Source organism: Talpa occidentalis, unplaced genomic scaffold (assembly GCF_014898055.3).
Source record: "Talpa occidentalis isolate TD23 unplaced genomic scaffold, MPIMG_talOcc4v2.1 talOcc4.12, whole genome shotgun sequence".
NCBI lineage: Eukaryota > Metazoa > Chordata > Mammalia > Eulipotyphla > Talpidae > Talpa > Talpa occidentalis.
Genome location: NW_023601212.1, coordinates 63139794 through 63159639, shown reverse-complemented (window position 1 = coordinate 63159639; position 19846 = coordinate 63139794). Strand labels below are relative to the sequence as shown.

Genomic DNA, 19846 nt, shown 5'->3' with positions numbered 1-19846 from the left:
GAATCAGTTAGGGTAGACCTGTACTACCAGTCATGGGTGAATTCAGGGTTCACAAGAGTTCTTCCTGTTGTGGATCTCAGAATTGTCAGAGTACAATAAATTGGAGAGCATTTTGTCCATGAAATCCAAGAAACAAGAACATGGTTGTTCACATGAAATAGGGATATAAATTAGAAAAAGAAACGAAAAGCCATTGATTCTACAAGTAAATTATCAAAAACTTTGAAATAACATCTCAATAGAAGAATAAAAGCAGTAATCTGATTCCAAGCAGTTGAAAGAAAGATTGAAGGGAAAAGTAGTGGGTACTTTTTGGCTAAGGATAAAAATTGACATCGCTTAAGGTAGAATTGTTATAACCTATCTATGTTTATATGCTTTTTCATTTTCATAAGAGAACATTAACCTAATTACTAAACATAATTGTTAAATTTAGAGCCTTTCGAGAAAAAGGATAAGTTTTCTAATCAAATTCACCATTAAGATGTTGTTTTTTTTTTTTTTAAAGATTTATTTATTTATACAAGAACTGGGGTACAGGCCAGATGTGCGGGAGGGTGAGAGGATTCACTAGAGACAGAGCGGGAAACAGAACAGGCATACAGACTGAAGACACTGCTGAGGGGAGCAGTGGGCGAGACAGGAGAGGTCTGCCACGCCATGTGAGTTTCTCCCTGGCTGCCCAGGAATGGAACCGGCGCTCCAGAGGCTGCAGACAGCTCCACAGCACAGCGTTCAACCTGCTGTGCCACTGGGGAGGCCCCAGATGTTACTTTTTCATGGTAGTAACATATTTGTGAAATGGAACTTTACAAGTATAATGCAAGCATTTTACAGTACCTACTGTATACGTCTGATGGTTACTTCTTATTTTCTTTAGGTTTTACGAATTTTGGACCCAATTACATGTACAGAAAGCTCACCTGATAATCCATTTTCTGAGTCTTCGCCAGCCACCTTACTTGCTGCAAAGAAAAAGATTGGACGATTTCATCCTTATACTAGCTATGAAAATATAACTTTCAATTGCTGTAATCACTGCCAGGGAGAACTTATTGTCCTTTAACATTCATTATATTGGAGGTATGCTGTAGGCATTTGCTAATCATACAAGAGTCACTATGATTTGGGAGCTGGGGTTCTTATATTGCTAGTCAGATCATTTTCTATTTCATTTTCTATTTAAATAATACATATCTCCAAAGATATGTCATGTACTGGACTCCAGATTACCCTTTCTTAGTAAAGATTTCAGGATAAGAAAAGTATGAAACTGTCTAGATACATTTAAAGTAGGAAATACTTTCCAAGCATCACATGATGTTTTTCCTACAGGATTCAAAAAGAAAGATTTTATAACCTCTCCTAACTTTTCCTTTAGGCTTCCTCTAAGTTATTATGTATCTTACTATTTTATATAAGCAGATAATCTAAAGCAAGGATTGGAAAACTATGGCCATGGTTCATATGTATCCACACCCATTCATTTACTGTCTGGGTTTTTTGCACAGTAACAGAGTTGAGAAGATCCCACAGGGTTTGTATAGTTTGCAAATAGGGATGGTCCTTTACAGAAAAAGTTTTCTGATCCCGAGTCTAAAAATAACCAGAGGACTGGGGAGAATGTTATTTCCCTTTTTGGTAATTTCTGGGCTATAAATGAGGCTTATGGAAATATTATGGGTGAAGGAACTATTTTAAAAAAAATGCTTCATGTTAGAAAAATAAAAATACTTTACAGCTGCATTGACAAGTGCTTTGGCAAAACATGTTTTCATGTTGGTTTTGTGCAGGGGTTTCCATATTTTGAATTGATACAACCTGACACATAACAGGAGAAAAAGACATACAATGGCCAATAAGCACATCAAAGATAATTACACATCACAATTAGGGAAATGCAAATCATTATCACTGCACACCCATCAGGACAGCTGCTATCAAAACAAGCAAAATAACAAATGTTAATAAGAATGTGGAGAAAATGGAATCCGTTGCATTGCCAGTGAGAATGTAAAATGGTTATAGCTATTATTGACGATACTGTGGCAGTTGCAAAAAGTTAAACATAAAATTATCAGATAACTGAACAATTTCACTTCTAGGTTGATATCCAAAAGAAGTGAAAGCAGAAATTCAAATAGTATTTGTATACCAAAGTTCACAGCAGTGTTATTCATAATAGCCGAAAGGTGAAAGTACCTCTGGTGTCCTTTGATAAATGGATAAATAAAACGTCGTATATACATCCAAAAGAATATTAATTCTTAAAAAGGAATGAAAATCCAAGATAAGCTGTAGCATAAGTGAGCCTTTAAAACATTGCAATCAGTGAAAAAAGACGTAAAGGGACAAATAATGTATGATTCTTCTTATATGAAATAATCAAATTCAAAGAACAAAAAAAAAACTATTTGCACTTACAATTTCAGCAAAGTGGCAGGATACAACATCAACACACAAAAATAATTCATCTTTGTGGTTTGAATAGACAACCCAAAAAAGAGATGAAGAGAACAATTCCTGTTGCATTAAAATGCAAAAAGAATATTTATGAAAAGGTGAAAGACTGGTACACTGAAATTCCAGAATATTGCTGCATTAGATGAAGAAGTGATCTGTGTTTGTGGATTAGAAGACATTACTAAAATGCTGTTACTAATCATTTATGTTTAGCTTTCTCCTCCACTCCTTAAAAGCTCTTAAACATGTGAAGGGTGCTATTCCTCTATTGATTCCTATATTGATTCAAATATTTTGCATATGTACCAATGTATGCAAGGTTTCTAACTAAGAGAAAGGATTTTGCAACCATATAGATCAGAGTGACCTGCTCACCTCTATAGTTTTCTCATCTGCAAAATAAGACTAATTTGAGTTATAAGGATTATATCAAATTATGCAAAGAATCTTTAACAATACCAGGCACATTATAAACTCTCAATAAGGGTTAGTTTTCTAATATCTAAGATGGAATTACATATAAGTTTATCTTTAAAAAAAAAAAACAAACAAACATGGGAGTAGACCTGCCCTATTGCCTAGCTTGCCACAGCGAGGGCAAGTCTAGGGCCAAGTCTAGGGCCTTGAATCAGGCTTGTTTTAAGAGGTCAATCCTGCTTATATCCTATTGCAATTTTTTTAAGTGACAGTATGTCCTAAGAATAAAAATTTGTCCCTTTTTGTGTTCTTTCCAGCTAGGAGTGCTAAAATAATTTAAAATTTAAAAGTAAAGGACTGTAGTTTATTCAATCTGTTGCATATACTAAGAGATGGTATAACACATAATAAAACTTCAAGAGAAGAAATTTATTTTGTTCTAGTATTAAAGATAAAATTCCCTTCCAACATGACCAAGGTATAAATACTACTTCCCTAATTTAGAATATGACAAAAGTACATGGGCCATAAGAAATAATATCAAAAATTTTGAAGATAGCAGCTTCCAAATGAAGTATTTAATAGATACCTTCAGTTGTAAGGATCAGTAAAACGGAAAGATTTGGCTTCTGACATATATAGGTGGTTCTGAAACTGTTTAGCACGCTTTGCTTCAAGTTGGAGCTGTCTGGTCCTTTCTTTGGCTGCTTGTTGCTCTGCTAGCTTTTCTATCCGTTTCCTTCTTAGCCATCTGTAGAAAGAAATATTATCTGATCAACCTGAATAGTCTTCATGCCTCTTCATTGAAATATTGAGGTTAACACAAATTAGTGAAGTATTAAATGAAAAATTTCAAGTTTATATACTAGGTTCACACAAGAAAGAATCCACTTTTCAAATTTTGTCTTATAATGAAATTGCCAACATAATATTTTACATGAGACATAGCTACTATCCTTTTTGGGAAAAAATGGCTTTCTAAGCAATTTTATTTGATAAGATTTTAAATAACTTGTTTTTTGCAACTATACTTAAAACATTACACTTCACCAGGTTAAGGGCAGTAGCATACAGAAATGTTGCCTTGCTCTTCTTGGTCATTATAGAGCTCTTGCTTTTCAGTACATAAAATAGTTAAGATGGAAAAATAAAGAACATAAGGTGAAGAGTCCATATTCTAACAAATTTAAGTCTATAAAGTTTGCTTTTTGCTTGCTCAAAAAACTACTATACATGCACATCAGGTATATACATATGTATGTGGTATATGTCTATATAATTCTTATCATAAATAATTAAATTGTATTACACTAAGAAAGACAAGAAACCCAATGTTGTGTGGTCCAGCATTGGATGCCAGTTTGAACAAATTATAGTCATACCAGGGCAAAAATGCTTATGGGGTAGATATTAGATGGGATCACTATGAAAATAAGCAGATTACAGAACAATATAAGCACTATTATCTCAATTTACACTTTAAAATTGTAAATAAATGTACAGAGAAACATCCAGAATACATGCACTAAGGTAATAACAGTAGTGATTTCTAGGTAATAAATAAGACTTCGCCTCTCAGTTTCCACATTGTACCTTTACTGCTTATGTTATTATAAAAGGGTTATTTTAAAAAGAAAGAAAGGAATAAAGATTCAAAGGGAAAAAAAAACAGCAAAAAAGACAATGAACTTCCAACAGCTGGACTCAATATTCACTCCCTCGCTCTCCCAAGCCTTGCTGACAAAATTATGAAGTCAGGTACGCTGCCTAAGAATTAGTGAAGTGTAATACAGAGTCTTACCCAGGTAACTGAAAAGAGATCGAGTTTGAGTTAAATTTTACTTAAGTAGGACAAAATGTGTCCAAATATTTTTACTTAGTCTATACAGATCTTCCACAGCCTTTATAGAAAAAATATTTCTTGGTAAATGCAACACTTTATTCAGTTTTTTGAGGACTCTGAGGAAAAATTGTAATCAAACTTTGACCCATTTCTCTAAGAAATGAACAAATCAACTAACAAATAAATATATGGTAGACTAGAGGATTATCATGCTGATTTCATGGGAAACAAGTTTAGGGTTGAAAAACATCTTGAAGACAGTATAGTACAGATACTATGCAAAATACTATGTATTTGAAATACATAGGTATTTAAATAGGTATGTAATGTGAGAGAAAATATTTTGGGTTATTTTCTTTTAAGTTTTATTGACTATATAACTTTCCACAATGACCCTGAGGAAGGAAGGGAAATGCCCTGCCTTTGACTTACTGCTTAAAGGCTCTTTCACGGCCCTCTGTTTCTTTAAGGAAAAATAAGCATTCCTCTTGCTTTCGTAGCTCCTCTGTCTTTCTTTCTTTTAAGTGTTCTTCATGTTTCTTTTTAAGCCATAATCGAAAAGCTAGTTGTGGATCTCTGTTCTCCTGCTGATTGCAAGAACAAATTTTGCTTAATTTAAGTAAGTCAAACCTACTATTTTTAGACCCCACATTTATGATCCTAGGAGAATACATGGCTGACTTATCAAGGTTTCATAATGCCAACCTCATCTGCACTTCGAGTATCCAACTCAAACACATCACCTTTGACTCAGCAACATTGATTACTCTTGATAGAAAATTCAACATTGAACTCACAACTACCTGACTTCTTTCAAAATTCTTACTAAAGTAGCAAGTGAAGGAGGTCCACATGCAGTGATCTGCAAACTTCAAAGTGGAGTGTTCTGACAAAACAGTTTTGCACAACTGCACAAACAAAACAGTTGAAGAAAAGTTGGGGATAGATAGTATGAGTGAAGTCGAAGTCTTGGTAGCAATTACTGAAGGAGCATCATGGAGTACAGTTTAAAATTTTAAAAACCTTAATCAGTTTTTAATGGAAATTACACCAAATATAATTTGGAGAAACCCATATCTTTATAATATTTAGTACACCCATGCAGGAATATTACATTTGTTTTGACCTACCAAATAATTCATATATAGCTCACCCATCCAGGACTATTATATTTTACATTTACCAAAGTCATCTTTTTTTGGTTCCTTGCAAAGCCGTACTCCATTCTCTCTAAAAGTTTTATACATTCCTAATGTATTTTATATATTCCTAAGGTATTTTATATATTCCTATATCCCTTCTCCTTTTGTATTTTTCTGTGAGGTTATTGCTGAAATGCAAGGAGATTATTTATAAAGGAAAAAGTTGTTTAATACTTAGATCTTTTTCTCTTCATAAACTGGATAGAATTCCCAGATTTAAGTTATTTAATATAGAGGGAAGTCTTACCTGTTTCTAACTTTAATAGGTCTGCCTATAGTATTTTCTAAGATAATATCTGTACTGTAACTCATATATTAGGAATTTTGAAAATAAATTATAGTAAATATTAACAAATACCTTTTCTGTATTTTTCAAGATAACTGTGTTCTCTCATTATCTGCTATTGACGTGATCATGAACTTCATGAATAGGTCTTATTGATTCATAAGTCCCTTTTTAAATAAACCCTACTTGAATATAGTCTATTACTATTTTACAATACAGTTGCAGTCAAATTTCTCAACATTTTCCCCTTTAGTTTATGTGTTTTGTGTCTTGCCAGCAAAGGCACTACCTATCCCAAGATTTTAAAAACTAAAAATTTCTATAAGTAACATAATAAGCAATGTAAAAAGTAACATATTGCCAGTTTAGGAAAACATTTACAACAAGTAACAACAGACAAGGATCAAAATCTCTAATATAAAATGCATTAAGAAAAATAAAACAGAAAAAAGTATAAACAGATAATTCACAGACTGCACACATGTTCATTTACACTCATATATACTATTCATATTAATTTGAAAAATCAAGAAGATAACCCATACATAATATTAGTTAGGGTGTGGTAAGCATTCACTGTTGGGGGGATTATAAATTGACATAACCTATTGGGAAGCTATTTTACTATTTAATCAAAAATTTCATTCTGGACATCCAGTAAGTCATAAAGTCCACTGCTAAGAAACTCTTCTACGGAACATCATATTCTACAAAATAAACATGTTCACTACAGTACTGCTAAATAATAGAACAGTAATAGAACCAACATAATACCCACAAATGAGGATTTTTTTTTTTTGGTGGGATCCTCGCCGGCGGCCAGGGAACGAACCGGCTCTGCAGAGGCTGCGGGCAGCCTCGCATCCCAGCACTCAACCGCTGCGCCACCAGGGGAGGCCCAAATGAGGAATTTTTTAATACATTAAAGTTATCTCTGAAAAGAAAATCATGCTGCTATTAGAAAAGAGAGCTCAATAGAATGACCTAGAAACATTCCATGATGAAGAGAAAAAATAATGTACATAACAAATTTTGGGACTGTAAATATAAATAAGACCTAGAAGGATTTGTACAACACTGTTAAAAGTGGCGTTTACTGAAATTTTAGACTAGAAAACTTAGGATTGCATTTTCAATTTTCACTTTATATATGTTTTTTTTTTAAAAGATTTATTTATTTATTTATTTATTTATACAAGCACTGGGTACAGTAAGAAATGCGGGAGGGTGAGAGAATTCACCAGCACCAGAGCAGGGGAACCGAACAGGCAGACTGACAAAATGGAGCAGCAGGCTCAGCAGGACAGGTCTGCGCACCATGTGGGACCGATGGCTGGAATCCAACTGGCACTGCAGAGGCTGCAGGCAGCTTCGCACTCAACTTCTGCACCACCAGGGGAGGCCCTATATATTTCTTTTTTTTTTTTTTTTAATTTATTTATTTATTTATACAAGCACTGGGTACATTCAGAAGTGCAGGAGGGACCAGAGCCAGAGCCGGGAGCAGAGCAGGCAGAGGGACCGAAGCACACTGCTGAGGGGAGCAGCAGGCAGCAGGAGAGGTCTGTGCGCCATGTGGGACCCTCCTCCGGTGGCCAGGGAGCAGCCGGGGATTGAACCGGTGCTGCAGAGGCTGCGGGCAGCTTCGAAACCCGGAGCTCAACCACTGCGCCACTGGGGAGGCCCCCTATATATTTCTTAAACAGTAGGGATATGACCATTTTTCACTCCCTTGGGTTGTCTGTATGTTTCAAATTGGGTGTCTTTGTTACTTTTTGTATAACATTTCTCTATGTCTGTTCTCAACTGAGGCAAGTCTGTGTTTTTGTCTTTGTGTGTCTTTGTATTTGTGTATACTAACTTTGACCTAATTGAATATCAAAGTTATACAACTTTGAAAAAATGTATTTGTAGTTTACCATTTTCTGTGCTATAAAAGTTTGAATAAAACAGGAATTATTTTCTATTTATATGGCTTCTTAGAATGTAATCAAAATCATCTGTATGTGGTATCTTTTGCAAGGATAGTTCCTGGACTCCATTTTCTATTTTTTTTGTAGGGTTCTTTGTCTGATATATTGACTCCCTTATATAAAAAAATTCAGCTTTCATAACTGAATGAAATTATTTTTCACAGAGATATTTAACTTACTCTATTGTTCATGTCTTCAATTTGCTTTGCTCGCTGAATTCTCCTCATTTCTACTACCTGTTCTCTTTTCTTCTGCAACCATGCTTTAAAAACCATATCATTCTCTTTTTTCTTTTCTTTTTCTTCTTCTATTTTTCGTTGTTCTTCCTGGTGGAAATAATATCAAAAGACATTAATGAAAGATTAATAAAAGTGTATAAGAAGGTAAGGGACTAGAGAAACATACTTTGAGATTGAAGGATTCCCTGTCCCTAACACTTTCCTTCTGAAAATTAGACCTCCTTTAAAAACAGAGATTCTAATTTGCTTAGGGAAAAAGAAAAAAAAAACATTGTTCAGATAAATGACACTGTAGAGACAAAGTCTACAATTACACAGATGTACAATACATACATGCTGTTCAGTATTTCATCAGCTCTTTCCTGAACCCCCTAGTTTATATTTGGCATTAAATTCCTCAAATTGTAGCTAACCAAAAGAGAAAAATGATAAAAACTCTAGAAGCACATATGATACCTATCAAGCACTATAAATGTCTTAAACACATTTACAGAGTTAAATGTTTCAGTTATGATGGGAATTGCTGTTGTTACGAAAGAAAACGTATATTGAAGTGTACAGGTGAATGATGATGCGCTGCCTAAGACTTGCTTAAAAAATGTTTCAGCCAAGAAAGGGAGTAGATAAAGCAAATATGCCAAAATGTTAATGACTTTTGAATGTGAGTAATAGGTTTACCCTTATATGTGTTAGAATTTTTTCATTAGGGATGTTTAAAAATATTTTTCAACTAGTGTTTATATTCATAAGGTAACATTTTACTATAAGAAAAATATTTAGACAGTTAACTATATGAACAAAATCAACTTTTTATCTGAATTATACTGTTATAAAATTAAGCAAATATTATAAAAAACAAGGTAATTAAACCAGTTACAAGGATGCTATAAAATAGTTACTGGGAGCAAAGGAGCACACCATAGTAGAAACAGCACCAAGCTACAAGTTGGAACACGTAGGTAACAATCATTCCACGTCAATTGAGCAAACCAATTGACTCAATATTTTCATTTGTAAAATGAAATTATTAATGAGATCTTAAGTCTATTACCTACTAAATTTTTATCAATTAAATGATTAATCCATACTCAAATTTCTTCAAAGAATTCAGAGTCCTTACATTTTGACAGTACAGTAAACCCCTCTAATTCCTTTTGATTAAATAAAATGTAGGAAGGAAAGAAAAATTTCTATCCAATTAATAGCCTAAAATATCTTTTAAAATACCTATATACTATTTTCTAAGCCCTAGAGATACTTGCATTATATAAAATGTGAATGTATTAAAGATTAAATTATATATTTATAAGTTCCTTTTGGACGCCTTATATATATATGAGTACAGGCAGTATGATAGGATGCTAATCTTCCCAGAGAAACATTGAGATATATCACACAGAAGATAGATATTCAGCCAATGTACAGATAATCCAGTTGCCAAAGAGAATGATGAAAAAATGAAACTAGAATAGAGAGACAGAACCTATCCCAGCAAATATTTTGTAGTGCAAAAAGAAAAGAAAAGAAAAGCCTTACCCTGAGACTAAGTAAAAACCATTAAAAAACCTTAGCACTCAAAGACCATGCACTGAGAGGGTATATAAATAAGGGAAATTTAGCCATGAGGATCCTTAGATGAGGAAAGCGTAACCACAACAAAGAACATGTGACAGCCAGAAGAGAGGAACAAAATGAAAATGAAAGTACATACCAGATATGCCCATTAGAGTATCACTATTAGAGTGTTCATTATGGAAAGACATTTCAAAAAAACCCTCTTACATAACTTTTAGAGAAATATTACAAACACATTTAGTGTGTATATAGCACACCAACACACATAGTGTGTGTGTATACAGCAAACTCTATTTCAGTCATTACAACAAAATTTTTTGTCATGAAGTTCAGAATTCACAGATTCTTTTCAGTACCATTATATACCCGCACCAAGTAAACCTGAGTCTGATTGCTAAAGCTCAGATTTTAGAGACCAAGTAAGCAAAACTTTTGTTTGTACTCTTTTAAATTCCTGTCTGAGTGTGTTCCAAGTTACATGTTCTTACTAACTTCATTTTTCGCCTTTTTCTGCTAATGAGAGTTCCATACAGATAACTCACATATAAGTCAAGGAATTATAACCCAAGTTTTTAATGTATTGTGTCCTAAACCCCTACAAATTTGTGACTTAATTTTTTCATCAGATATCTGATTATCACCCAGCTCATTAAGATTACTTTAGAGGTCACTTAACTTCTCTGAGCTTCACTTTAAAATGAAAGGATCAGATGAAGTCATCACTAAGGCCTCCTCGAGTTCTAACAATGGTCAGTCATTACTATGCTTTGGTATCCTTACAAGAAAGGACCAAAGTGATCATGATATTTGTTACTTAAATACAAATTTGTGACACCTACTTCATCTAACAACAACAACAAAAGCAAGCCGATGCACCCAATACTATGAAGAACTATTTTAATATTTACTGTATTTATAAAACATGAAGACATACTCCTTTTCAATATAAAGCCTCCTTATGCTCACCTCTCTCTTTAGTTTTTCTCTCTTTTGTTCTAGTCTTTTTTGAAGTTCTTTCTGTCGAGGGGAAAGACAATATGTTGACTTCACTGGAGATATACAAGCAGACTGTGTCCTAAGAGTAGATTTCCCATTGCCCTTACTTTGATCTGAATTGGTAGCTGAACCTGAACGGATCCTGGGATTAGGTGGTGACTGAGGGTCATGAGCCAGTGGCTCTTCTGTTGATGAGGGAGTGACAGCATGAATCTTCTCAACAGGCTCTTCTTTCTTGACACCATTGACAAATGAGTTTGAAGGTCTGGGTGACACCTGCTGAGGTTCATTTTCTGTAATATTAGCATTATCAATGGGATGCAAAGATCCTTGACTCTCAATGTCTTGTAGGTTCAAAAGTTCAAACTTTCCATCTCTCTCTACTAGTATTTTTCCATCCTTGTTTTCTTCACAACTTCCATCTGTAAGAGATAGGAGCACATTTTCTTGTCTGAATTCATTGGAAATACATATCTCTGACAGTTTGCCAGACATATTACTTTCATTTTCCAAATAATTTTTGTAAGTATCAGTCTCTTCCAGTGGAGGAACTTCCAGATCAACTAATTTGTCCTTGAACTTAAGTTTCCGCTCTCTTTTATCATTCACCGGTTCTTCACTCTGTAGAAGTTTGTTGGCTTGTATAATTTTCTCCATAACATATCTTCTTAATTCTTCATCCTCATCCTCCTCCTGGTCTTTCTGAATTTCCAGTTTAGACTCCTGGAAAGAGTATTCACTGTCTGAATCTGATATGGGATCCAAAGGTTGACTACTGGGTACAGAAATGAAGTCATTTTTTCTTGGTGAAACCCCATCTGTCAAAGAGTTGTCAGGATCGGAAAGCTGTTCTGTATGATCTGTTTCTGGTTTGTTCTCTTTTGATTCGTGGTTAATATTTTCTTCATTCCCACAAACCATCTTAAAAAAAAAAAGATATGAGGTTCTCTATTTCAGTAAAAATTGAGACTTTGTGCACTTATATGTAGACAATCTAAAATGATTTGTAAATTATGAATGAGAAAATGTACGCCTTTCCTGTTCCTATTTTACCCATAATATTCTAACTCTATTTATGACAACCCCAAGGAAAATACATGTGATAATGATGTTACTAAGTGCTACACCGATAATTTAAATTTTTATGTAAATGTATTAAAAGGTAATTATAAATAATAATATTATTTTGAAATTCTTCTCTAAAAATGTTCCTCTCTTTACATTTTCAGAAGAATTTTTTAAATGTTTTCTGCTTATAATATTTGTATTCTCAAAAAAGTATCTTTTCCCCCAAGATCATTACAGGTCTTTCATCAAAACTTTAACATTTTGAGATTCTTACAGTCTTTTCACTGTTGTTGCTATTTTTTGCTGGATCTATATCCAAATTCCAGGTAAAATCTTTGTATCAGATTTTCCTTCTTCAACTATTCTCAGCAGTTCCAAAACCCTATGCTAAACACCATCATATAACATGGTCGAACTTTACTTTTCAATTCCACATGAATCATAAATCAGGATTATCACAAAATCCTACTTCGCAACTGTTTCTAACTAAGGACTTCTTACCCAGCATGTATCCACACATACATCCTCATATATCAAACATTTTACTTCCAACAATGATTTCTTTCTCTTTCTCAAATAATTCTCTTCCTCCTGAAATAGTTCTATGGGAGTTACTACTTACTGCTTCTTCAACCACTTAAAATTCTCTTATTCACATCCTTCTGACAACCTCCTCTTTCCAACAATATGTACAATATTGTTAGATGCCCAAGAAGCAAACCTGGTCTGTTAAAAATACTACCAAATAAGTAAGATCTCTGCATTGCAATTGTTCTTTTTGGGTTTATTTGATTCTCAAATTCATTCCTACGGTATATGTTTCTGAATTCTCCTTTAGCTTTTATTTTTTAAAATACACTACGTTTAAAAAAAAAGAGGCTACTTTTTATAATAAAACCTTCCCCTGATACTCATCCCTGTATCTAGCTCTGTCATCCATGTTTTTCTACCAGCCTCAAAATAAGTGATTACAATCATCAATGGGAATGAGTAAGATTCATGAGATCACTTTCTTTGGACCACTGCTGTATCCTGAATCTCTAGAACCACCTCTAATGCATGGTAACTGATCACTAATATTTGTTGAGTGAATAAAGAAATAAAACACTGAATCATCATCATTTGTCTGTCTCCCTGTGCTTTAGAAATCATTCCCTACCACTATGGGTGTCTACTCCAATATCCACACTGCCTCTACTCATTTGATGATTTTTGGCTAATGATGCATAAAGCTCTCATTTAAAAGTCATTTAGGGAGCCTCCCCATGGTGCAGTGGCACACCAGGTTAAGCACTGCACTATAAAGCTTTCCGCAGCCTCTGCAGCGCAGGTTCAATTCCTGGCCAGCCAGGGAGATATCCACATGGCGTGGCAGACCTCTCCTGTCACGCCCACTGCTCCCCTCAGCAGTGTATTTTGATTGTCTGCCTGTTCTGCTCCCCACTCTGTCTCTGGTGAATCCTCTTACCCTCTCGCGCCTCTGGCCTGTACCCCAGCTCTTGTATAAAAATAAATAAATCTTTTAAAAATAATTAAAAAAATAAATAAAAGTCATTTAGACAAATGTTCACTTTTGATTGTTGCCTTTTTCAAATGTCATTTATTCCACTGGTCTTCTCCATTGCACAAGAAAGCAAGATATAATTAAGAGAAGTTTGCAGTGTAAACTCTGTTGCCTTCATTTCCTCTTTTCTTTAACCCTCTTAAATCTGACTTGTGCTGCAACTATTCTGATCACTGTCCCTCTAAAGCTAACTTCTCGTATACCAGTCATAGTCCCTTTCTTCATTACTCCTCTAGGTACTGACACCATTAATATATAAAATTGTATGTGTAAATGCATACATATGCATACACACACATATATAGACACAAGTATACATTATATACAAAAAATGCACAAACACACTACATATATGTATATATGTATGTATACGTAAAGAGAAAACGAACCTTCCATGACCTAGGAACTGGTTCATTTTCTTCTCTTTCTTTTCTGTATGTCTAATAAATAGTATGTGATCATGTTTAATGAATCTGCTTTTTCCTACAAGTATTCCAGTGTCTCAGTCTTTGACCCTTTACTTTTTCTCTATATTCTTTCCCATGAAGAGCTAGTTCACTCTTAAGATTTCAAATATCAGCTGAAAGACAGTTTCTTGAGGATTTGCTTTATACTTCATTTATATTAAACATATTACCCTATGATTTTACCCATGTTTGTATTACATAGAAACTAACTGTATTTGTTAATGCAATAAATTATATTATTTATTTTATATAAATTATAATTTTAATTTTGTCTTTATAAAAGTGCTAATTCTCTAATTAGCTCTCATAATTCCTCTAATTAGCAAGTTATGATTAATAAGCCCTATGCCTTAGCATATAACATTTAAACCCTATGCCTCAATTTTCTCATCTCTAAGATGGGTATAATGATACTTGTTCTGCGTATATCAAAGGAATTTTGTGAGCTTTAGATGACATAATATATGTGAAACTTCAAGAATTACAAAGCATTTTGTTAATGTGATTAATATGAATGCTGTTAGTAATTTACATATACCTCTATTATGCTGGCATCACTTTTTTCTTTTTCATTAATTAACCATTCCAAATCCTTCTCAAAGTCATCTTCATATTCTCCACTTTCTTTTAAATCGATATCTTTATTTTCATCCATTTTTCATTGTTAAAGAAGAATGCTATAAATTTAAAAGAGATGAAGTATATGTTATGTCCTCCGCTTGAAGGATTATATGAAGTATAGTGATTGATAGCGAAGGTAAGATAAAAAACATAAAAATAAGACAACATGGAAAATTCAGAATAAACGTGCACCCCTAAAAGAAACACTTAGAATGACCACTTACCAGGTGTACCATTCCTAACTAACAACCATCCTGCTTCCTCCCAATTTCTGAAAACCTAGTTTACCAAGAGATTAAAAAGGATAGACATGAGACTACCTAAGGCTTAGAGAAGGATTTTCCACATCACCTGCTCCTGCTGATCATTACAATTCTTTCAGAATTGTTCAGGTCAGAACAAAGGACTCAGCTTTTTGATCTCGTTCATACATACATGTTCATGTTCAAATAAAAATAATTATGTCAATTGCAATTCTCAGTTTCACAATCCTTTTAGTAACTTTCATGGCATAATTAAATTTGTGATGTAAGTAACAACTGATTCTCAATTATGGTAAATGTTTCCAAAGAAATCAAATTGCTGTCAGCTCTAAATAAAAATATTTTTTCATTAAAAAAAAAAAACTGTGATGACTAGTACCATCTGGAAGACAATGATAATAAATACAAATTTCAGATGACAGTTAATAAATGTGAAAATGGTACATTAATTCAGTCATTTTTAAGAGAACTAAAGTTACCCATAATTGGAAGTCAATTTCTAGCCTGCACACTTTTTGTGTATAAATTTTCAAACAAAAAAAAACTTTTATATCTTTACCTATGATGTGTCTGTATATGTCACATTTTACATATATACACATATACACATTCATTACAACTTTGACAAACATTTGTTGACTCTACACTATTCTTATATACGTTACTATAAAATAGACTTATGCCCTTAAGGAGCTTGAAGTCTGGTACAGAAGACAAATATAAACAAAGCACATAAATTAAAAATGTGATGAAAAATACATATTAAAATATAGGTAGATGGCGTAAATGTATATATAAATGATAGTTGGAGAAAGAATAAAAGAGCAGTTCATCTAAAATTGAAAATATCAAGGTAAGGCCAAGATGAATTTTGAATACTGAATGCAAGAGTTTATTGGTTATTATAGACAAAGAGAACAGCATGAAAAATGCCAAACAAACATGACTGTGTATGGAATTTGTTCAGTGGTCTGAACAGTCCTGCTGAAAGGACTGGAAGGAGTGAGTAGCTATCAGTTTGATGTCATATTATCTTTCCAAAAAAAAAAGACTAAGGAAAAATTATTTGTGTAGCTCTAAATATGAGGAAATAGCCACGGGCAAAAATCCATAGGAATAATAGGTACACTTTCTACCACTGACTTCAATGATAACAAAAAGAGCAATGATCTCTAAATGTAAATAGAATTTCAGTTCCAGTTCCAAAGAACTATAGAAATCTGATCTTTTTTTTTTTTTTTTTTAATTTTTTTTTTTTAATTTTTTTTTTTTTTTATAGAGGCATGTTTTTATTTATTTATTTATTTGTTTGTTTGTTTTGTTTATACATGCACTGGGTTCAGTCAGAAGCGCGGGAGGGTGAGAGAATTCACCAGAGCCAGAGCGGGAAGCAGAGCAGGCAGAGGGACCGAAGTACACTGCTGAGGGGAGCAGCGGGCGGCAGGAGAGGTCTGCGCGCCATGTGGGACCCTCGCTGGTGGCCGGGGAGCAGCCGGGGATCGAACCGGCGCCGCCGAGGCCACGGGCAGCTTCGCAACCCAGCGCTCAACCGCTGCGCCACCGGGGAGGCCCTAGAAATCTGATCTTCAAGGTCCCAATTACCTGGGACCCATGACTTTTCTTGCTCTTACACCAAACTCTTCCTGGAAGTAGAAATACAGATGTCAAGAACATCCAAGACCTAGGCAGTTTGAAGATATAAAAAAGTATAATTGTGTGTGAATTAATAAATTATCTAAAAACTTAGCTTCGGCCATTAGCTTCATCTTAATCTCCCCAGATCTTTGACCAAAATGCCTTAACCCAGTGCCAATTTACTAAAGCAAAATTTACACGTTTTTCCTTCCACTGTTTGCCATCAAATGATAGTGAATACATGCAGAAGAACATCTTTCCACTAGCTGCATAAATAATATCTAAGCAAAGAGGTAATGCTTTTCAATGCTATCTGTGAAAAAATGTCACTAGGCTTTTTTGACTTAGCAGGTTCAAAATGAGTAAAGATGAGTGAGGACACCCAAAATGTAAATGACCTCCAAAGCCAAAATTAGGTGTGAAATATAGATAGTATGAAACACCGTATACAGTTTCCTGCACTAAAGCTTAAAGCAGATTGAGAGAAACATGTTTAGAGAGGAGCAAACCAAAAGAAAGGGAAATAAAAGAGGAGAGGGAAGAAGGTAGACTGTGAGAGTAACATGCTTTAAAACCAGATTCTCAGGAATATTTGAAAACCCTGAGAACGTTAGCCTAAAGAAGAAAAAAACTAGGAAAGTCCCCACCACTTGACAAAATTGAAATGATTGTTATGTGAACAAGGTGTGGACTTGTAAAATTTCAAATAGTAAAATTAGTCTTAAGGGCTGGAAGCTCAGGGACAAATTTCAGCACCATGTAAGACAGGATTTCTTTTTCCAGACTTGTCCTGAACTGACCTGAGGAGCCTATGGATATAGTGCGTCCCTGATAAGGAAAATGTTTATATAAGCCTAGAGAATGACTACTGTAAAGGAAATTAAAGCTTTAGAGAAAAGGTTGAGCTATATGACCCACAGTTTCTTTTAACCTTTTCTATCAGATATAAATTAAATAACTGCCAACTCCTGAAAAGCAAGCAAATTTAAAAGCAAATGCATAGTACCATGATAAATCATAATTTAAAATAAATGATCAGTGTCTGAATAGTCAAGACTTAAAAAAATTCTGAAGTCTGTTTCATTTAAATGTCATCCTCCTCCTGGATAGTTCTTGATAATGGTCCTTTCATCACAAGACAGTTTTAGGTACACTGAATGTTAATAGTCAACCTAATTACTCATCCGGATGCTTAGAACTATTTCTAATGTGTTAGTTGACTATAATTCCTTTTAGATATTAATCTTTAAGGCAAATACAAAAAAGATCTTTAAAAAACAAGTCCTCAATGACTTATACATGAGAGATCAAGAACAATAATTGAGGTGTCCTGGAGAAACCAAATCAATATTTCAATGTGAGTTTATTTACCACCCTCCCGCACAAAACAGGCTAAATCAAGTAAGTTATTGTTTTTACTTAGTCACCAATTAAAAGGAATGATGCAATGAATGATGCAGAATACACTAAAACTCACTGTGATCCAAAATACATCAATATAATTTGTCACACCCACAAAGGCCTTAGAATAATCAGTTTCCCTTTACAGACCAAGGATTTTGAAATTTATTAAGATGTGTACATTACATAACTTAGAATACAACTTCTATGTAACTCTTTGGTGCTTTCCCGTTAATGATTCCCTGAAGACTTTAGTGGACATATTTTATTATTCACAGAGTCTCACAAATCTGAAAACTTAAATTTAAAACTAAAACATAGAATTAACATAATAAAATCATTACAAATTAAACATGGTAGGTGTTATTAAATATATTATCATGCCGTCATTGAAAAGAAAAAGTCAGAGTCGAAGTGACTCTGAGAAGTAAAAGAAATTGTATCAAATTTGTAGTGCCATTCTTTTCTTATAGCTTAAAAAAAATGCACGACTGGTGCCCAAGTAAACAGGTAACATAAATCGTAAACTTTTGTTACCAAGTCCCTTAAGCCTTTTTCAAATGCGTCACAGGATATTCAATCCCCTTCAGTTGTTTTAATCTCCTTCCCCAGGGTACCAGCCATATGGTACTCAATAAACATGCTGGAACAAAATTGTATACAAACGCAATCACCTAACATTTATTCCTGTGTGAGTTTAACACATTTTAAGACCCAATGTTTATCATCAGTAAAAAAAAAAAAAAAAAAAAAAAAAAGTATGTGTCTTGGACCAGAATTATTGCCCTATGAATAATAGAGCACTATAGTAAGAAGACAGAAATTAATTCCTTCCTCCTGAGTGTCTGCTAAATCCCATGTGAATATGACTGCAGATCTTTCAGTGTGAGTTTAAGCTAAATTTTAGACTCAATTTGTTAACTTTCTTTCGGGCTTCAGAACATTCAGAAATACTTTAACTTAATTCATTGACTCTGGTCTAATCGCTAGCCTTCAAAACACGCTTGCTTAAATTTTAAGAAAACTGAAAGAACATCCAAGAAAAAATTTTTTTAATATAAAATAAATACTTAGGCAAAAGCTAACCCATAACATCATGAGACCATCTGACCCATTCTTCTGCTGCATAATGCCAAGATTGATTCCAAGAGCAATTTTCTAATTTATAATCTATCAAAAGTAGGACGATAAGTATTTTACATTAGGTGATCATTTTCATTTTCACCCAGCGTCCCAACGTACCACTGCCTACACACATACCTTCACCTCTACATGGATACATGGACCCTAACAATTCAGGAGCTGTTTTTCCTCCCAAAGAAAAATACTTTGAGAAGGAAAACACTACAAATATTAGAGATTAAGCTACCCCTCAGAGGGGTTTTTCCTCATACAAAGCAAGGCGTTTTGCCGGGATTCCCCGCCAGCGCCAGGCTCCGTGGCGTCCAACCTCAGAAAGATAAAGCTCCCACAAAAGGGTTCTTCCCTTTTCTTCTAGACCCACTTTTCCACCCATTTGTCCCAGACCTTTACCCTCTACCTTTTCTCCCGCCCTAAATATCTCCACATCACCCTTCCCTTCTCTCCCTCTGTAGCCCCTCCTGCCTGTAAAAGATGCAGCAGCTGGGGTCTCAGAGATGGCCGGGGTAGCTCTCCTCTCCTCCTCTTTCTAAGCTCTGACAATAAGACCAGGGAGACCCCACCACCTGCTCCCTAGGCAGCCGGTATCCGGCTGCCATGGCAACGGCACGTCTTTCGGCGTCTTCAATCCGGGCTTCACGTACTGCGCGAAAACGGTGGACCTGCGCAGGCGCAGACAGTAGTTCACGAACA

The 19846-nt window shown here is 34.4% G+C and overlaps 2 protein-coding genes across 6 annotated transcripts in view; one reads left to right on the top strand and one right to left on the bottom strand.

The window, feature by feature from the left end:
* The window catches only part of BLZF1 (basic leucine zipper nuclear factor 1), a 21865-nt gene extending 15580 nt beyond the window's left edge, over positions 1-6285 (top strand). For 2 of the 3 annotated variants that reach the window (XM_037506528.2, XM_037506527.2), the window contains exon 7: positions 881-6284. In XM_037506528.2, the coding sequence (XP_037362425.1) occupies positions 881-1066 (186 nt within the window). In that variant the 3' untranslated portion in view covers positions 1067-6284. Of the gene's footprint in view, positions 1-880 lie in introns of all 3 variants that reach the window. The other variant, XM_037506529.2, reaches the window with a different exon arrangement.
* The window catches only part of CCDC181 (coiled-coil domain containing 181), a 22765-nt gene extending 2919 nt beyond the window's left edge, over positions 1-19846 (bottom strand). The window contains exons 1-7 of one of the 3 annotated variants that reach the window (XM_037506530.2): positions 19619-19846; positions 14632-14770; positions 10965-11915; positions 8364-8510; positions 5156-5310; positions 3470-3631; positions 924-965 (exon numbers count right to left, since the gene is read on the bottom strand). In XM_037506530.2, coding sequence (XP_037362427.1) covers positions 3472-3631; positions 5156-5310; positions 8364-8510; positions 10965-11915; positions 14632-14748 — 1530 coding nt within the window. In that variant the 5' untranslated portion in view covers positions 14749-14770; positions 19619-19846 and the 3' untranslated portion in view covers positions 924-965; positions 3470-3471. Of the gene's footprint in view, positions 1-923; positions 966-3160; positions 3632-5155; positions 5311-8363; positions 8511-10964; positions 11916-14631; positions 14771-16579; positions 16645-19618 lie in introns of those variants that run through there. The other 2 variants (XM_054693493.1, XM_054693492.1) reach the window with 2 other exon arrangements.